Source organism: Conger conger, chromosome 13, assembly GCF_963514075.1.
Source record: "Conger conger chromosome 13, fConCon1.1, whole genome shotgun sequence".
In the NCBI taxonomy this organism is placed as follows: Eukaryota; Metazoa; Chordata; class Actinopteri; order Anguilliformes; family Congridae; genus Conger; species Conger conger.
In genome coordinates, this window is record NC_083772.1 from 45,642,474 (window position 1) to 45,647,473 (window position 5,000).

Consider the following 5,000-nt stretch of genomic DNA (forward strand, 5'->3'; position numbering starts at 1 on the left):
TAAAGCGGGGGCGGTTGTACCAGTGTCCATAGGCCGCTCAGTGTTGAGGCTGTCGGTGCTGCCCTGGTACGTCTGCCCCCCCAGAGAGATCCTCACAGGCTCAGAGAGACGCCCCGTACTGACCGACCTGCACAGAGAGAGAGAGAGAGAGAGAGAGAGAGGGATGAGAGATTGAGAGACAGAGAGCAAGTACTACAGCCCCTCAGCAGAGTACTGGGGTCACTCAGGGTCACATAGGGTCACTCAGGGTACTAGGGGTAGTACAGGTGGATGTTGGGGTCTCTCAGGGTACTGGGGAAGTACAGGTGGATGTTGGGGTCTCAGGGTACTGGGGCAGTACAGGTGGATGTTGGGGTCTCTCAGGGTACTGGGGCAGTACAGGTGGATGTTGGGGTCTCAGGGTACTGGGGCAGTACAGGTGGATGTTGGGGTCACTCAGGGTACTGGGGCAGTACAGGTGGATGTTGGGGTCTCTCAGGGTACTGGGGCAGTACAGGTGGATGTTGGGGTCTCTCAGGGTACTGGGGCAGTACAGGTGGATGCTGGGGTCTCAGGGTACTGGGGCAGTACAGGTGGATGTTGGGGTCTCTCAGGGTACTGGGGCAGTACAGGTGGATGTTGGGGTCTCAGGGTACTGGGGCAGTACAGGTGGATGTTGGGGTCTCTCAGGGTACTGGGGCAGTACAGGTGGATGTTGGGGTCTCTCAGGGTACTGGGGCAGTACAGGTGGATGTTGGGGTCTCTCAGGGTACTGGGGCAGTACAGGTGGATGTTGGGGTCTCTCAGGGTACTGGGGCAGTACAGGTGGATGTTGGGGTCTCTCAGGGTACTGGGGCAGTACAGGTGGATGTTGGGGTCTCTCAGGGTACTGGGGCAGTACAGGTGGATGTTGGGGTCTCTCAGGGTACTGGGGCAGTACAGGTGGATGTTGGGGTCTCTCAGGGTACTGGGGCAGTACAGGTGGATGTTGGGGTCTCTCAGGGTACTGGGGCAGTACAGGTGGATGTTGGGTCTCAGCTCACCGGCCGAAGGCGGTCCTGCTAGGCTCGGGCGTGGCTTGCCGGGCGCTAGGGTAGGGGGTGCAGAGGTCACGGCCGTCCCCCAGGGTTCGGGAGGGGGCGGGGCTGTCGGCCAGGCCTTGCTGGGACACCATGGCCATCAGGTTGCAGGAGGCCTGAGTTTTTGGGATCTTGAAAGGAGCGGTCGTCTGCGGGAACCCCAAAAACAGACACACTCTGAGCTCAGCTGAACCAATCAGACACACTCTGAACTCAGCAGAACCAATCAGACACACTCTGAACTCAGCAGAACCAATCAGACACACTCCAAGCTCAGCTGAACCAATCAGACACACTCTGAACTCAGCAGAACCAATCAGACACACTCTGAGCTCAGCAGAACCAATCAGACACACACTGAGCTCAGCAGAACCAATCAGACATACACTGACCTCAGCCGAACCAATCAGACACACACTGAGCCCAGCAGAACCAATCAGACACACACTGACCTCAGCTGAACCAATCAGACACACTCTGAGCTCAGCAGAACCAATCAGACACACTCTGAGCTCAGCAGAACCAATCAGACACACACTGAGCTCAGCAGAACCAATCAGGGGCAACCGCCATCCAATCCAGCCGTCTCCACGGAGACCACGCACCTTAGTGGGAGAGCCAATGATGGTGGGCAGCGGGGACTTCTGCAGCCAGTCGGAGGAGCGGGGGGAGGAGCCCAGGTGCTTGGTGGGGGAGGTGCCCAGGCTGCCAGGCCGGCCCAGCTGGGGGGAGAGGCTGCTGGGGTGGGGGGAGGCCGAGGGGTGGATGGGGTACACCGGGTCGGACAGCTGCTTGTGCAGCTTCTGCTTGGTGTGGTACACGTCCGTCAGGGTGGGGGCACTGTGCAGACGGGCCCCCAGGAGCTGGGAGGGGGGGCCAGGGGACCCTGTGGGGGCGGAGGGGGGGTATACGTCACACTCGATAACCACAATAACCATATCCATCAACAACAATCTCCACATTATGTTACACTTCTTCATATGATTATATAGGCAGTAACAATCCACAGCATCGCACAGCATCACACAGCTAATATTCAGGAACCCGTCATTACCTGCCATTATCTACCCTATGATTGATATTTTAGTAAATGATAATCAATTGTTACTTCGTCAACCATCAGCCATTTTGAAAAGTAAAACCTAAGTCAATACCCAATCGTTACACAATTATGCACGAATCAAACTAAGCCGAAAGAATAATCTCTCAATACCGAACCACATAAACAATCACTACATGATCAATAATTATACCATTAAAAAAAACATTGAAATCATTACATTACTGCAACAACAGTCACATCTCAATGAACACTTTGAACAGATAACGTAGGAGTCCCACTATTGTACTATGCAATGCTGCCACTAGATGGCAATGTACACCAATACATGACACAACTTCCTGTTTTGTGTGTATGCCAACAGTTAACAAGCTGAGACTGCTGGTGTGTGTCTGTAGTGTGTGCTGGTGTGTGTCTGTAGTGTGTGCTGGTGTGTGTGTGTGTGTATCTGTAGTGTGTGTGTGTGTGTGTGTGTGTGTGTGTGTGTGTGTGTGAGCATGTGTGTCTGTAGTGTGTGGTTAAGGTAAATGACTGGGACACCAAGGTGGTGGTTCTAATCCCGGTGTAGCCACAATGAGATCCGCACAGCCGTTGGGCCCTTGAGCAAGGCCCTTAACCCTGCATTCCTCCAGGGGAGGATTGTTTCCTGCTTAGTCTAATCAACTGTATGTCACTCTGGATAAGCCAATAATGTAATGCCAATAATGTAATGTAATGTGTGATGGTGTGTGTGAGTGTGTGTGTGTGTCTGTAGTGTGTGTCTGTGTGTGTCTGTAGTGCGTGTGTGTGTGTGTGTCTGTAGTGTGAGAGTGTGTGTGTGTGTGTCTGTAGTGTGAGCGTGTGTGTGTGTGTGTGTCTGCAGTGTGAGCGTGTGTGTGTGTGTGTGTCTGTAGTGTGTGTCTGTGTGTGTCTGTAGTGCGTGTGTGTGTGTGTGTCTGTAGTGTGTGTGTGTGTCTGTAGTGTGTGTGTGTGTGTGTCTGTAGTGGGAGCGTGTGTGTCTGTAGTGTGAGCGTGTGTGTGTGTCTGTAGTGTGTGTGTGTGTGTGTGTGTGTGTGTGTGTGTGTGTGGGAGAGGCACAGACTCACCTCCAGTGGAGCTGCGGGTTCGAGCCTCCTGCCCCTGAGGAGTGTGTCCACAGCAGCACTGACCGAGCTGCTCTGGGATGGTTCCCACTGTCACAACAACAGACAACTTCATTTACAGACAAACCTCATTTACAGATAGACAGACTACAGTCACAGACAGTATATAGCTACAGACAGCCCATAGGCACAGACAGCCTACAGCTACAGACAGCCCATAGGCACAGACAGCCTACAGTCTACAGACAGCCCATAGGAACAGACAGCCCATAGGCACAGACAGTCTACAGACAGCCCATAGACAGAGACAGCCTACAGTCACAGACAGCCTACAGACAGACAGACAGATGGGCGGGCAGCTGGGACAGACAGCCTACAGACAGACAGACAGGCGGGCGGGCAGCTGGGACAGACAGACAGACAGACAGACAGACAGACAGACAGGCGGGCGGGCAGCTGGGACGGACAGACAGACAGACAGACAGACAGGCGGGCGGGCAGCTGGGACGGACAGACAGACAGACAGACAGACAGGCGGGCGGGCAGCTGGGACAGACAGACAGACAGACAGACAGACAGGCGGGCGGGCAGCTGGGACAGACAGCCTACAGACAGACAGACAGGCGGGCGGGCAGCTGGGACAGACAGACAGACAGACAGACAGACAGACAGGCGGGCGGGCAGCTGGGACAGACAGACAGACAGACAGGCGGGCGGGTGAGTCCGTACCCAGGGGGGAGGGGGAGTAGGGTCGGGAGGACCCAGTGGAGAGGCGGCGGCCCAGTGTTTGGGGCTCTGAGCTGGGAGAGCCGGAGCTGGCCTTGGGGAACCCCATAGGACTGGTGTTGGAGCGACGCACCGTACCGGACCTGAAACCAGCACAGCGTACTGTCAGAACACACTCTCACACTCACACACACACACACACACACACACACACTCTCACAATCACACACTCACACACACACACACACACTCTCACAATCACACACTCTCACAATCACACACACACACACACTCCTGCGGCGGACGGACATACGTTACCTGGGAGACCCGTACTGGGTGGGGGAGGGGCTGGTGGACAGGTTCTGCTTGATTCGCTGGTAGTTGCGCACCTGGGTGGGCACAGGTATGGGTGTGGTCTCTGCCCGGGGGGACACCACGGGGGTGGGGCCCGGGGCTGGGGGGGGCTGCCTGGGGAGGGGAAGACAGGACACCTGAGGCCCAGCCAGCCAATCGGAGCAGCAGCGCACAGACGCCCGTTTCTCCTGCTGCCCAGAAGTTTTCCTCTTCTGTAAAAAGCTCTTCTTCTTTAAAATGGAGGCTCAGCGTTCGGTGTAAAAGATATCCCTTTCTTTAAAAGTTTGTTTAAAGAGGCTCTTTGCTGAGAGACTCTCCCTTCTCTGAAACTCGAGTCAACACTGCTCTGACCCAGCAGCCACGAGGCTCAGACAGCTGGTCGCGTGAGGGGAGGGGCCTGTCTGTAAACACAGCCCGCGCCAGCCAATGGCAGGAGGAGGAGTCAGCAGAGCCGGGAGTGGGCCAATGGCAGGCCACCGCCCCTCCCCCTGTGCTGTGACCCCTCCCCCTCCTGGGCGGATAAACAGCACACAGCTCAGCCCTGAGTGTGTGTGTGTGTGTGTGTGTGTGTGTGTGTTTAAGCGGAGGAACAGAATGTCTTGGGGCAGTGGTCATGTGCGTGGCAGTGTGTGGGGGGGGGACAGAACAAAGACCCCAGTGGGAGGGGGTTATGTAACAGGGTGGACGCAGGAGTGGGGGAGGGGGCTACATGTGAGGGAG

General features: G+C 55.8%; 1 protein-coding gene across 3 annotated transcripts in view; it reads right to left on the minus strand.

Moving 5' to 3' along the window:
• The window catches only part of ulk2 (unc-51 like autophagy activating kinase 2), a 38,049-nt gene that overhangs the window by 9,869 nt on the left and 23,180 nt on the right, over nt 1-5,000 (minus strand). For all 3 annotated transcript variants that reach the window (XR_009704620.1, XM_061216911.1, XM_061216912.1), the window contains exons 15-20: nt 4,245-4,394; nt 3,930-4,069; nt 3,204-3,290; nt 1,664-1,944; nt 1,023-1,207; nt 21-127 (exon numbers count right to left, since the gene is read on the minus strand). Coding sequence is in view for 2 of the 3 variants with exons in the window: in XM_061216911.1 (XP_061072895.1) it covers nt 21-127; nt 1,023-1,207; nt 1,664-1,944; nt 3,204-3,290; nt 3,930-4,069; nt 4,245-4,394 (950 nt within the window). In the remaining variant the exon portion in view is untranslated. The remainder of the gene's footprint in view (nt 1-20; nt 128-1,022; nt 1,208-1,663; nt 1,945-3,203; nt 3,291-3,929; nt 4,070-4,244; nt 4,395-5,000) is intronic.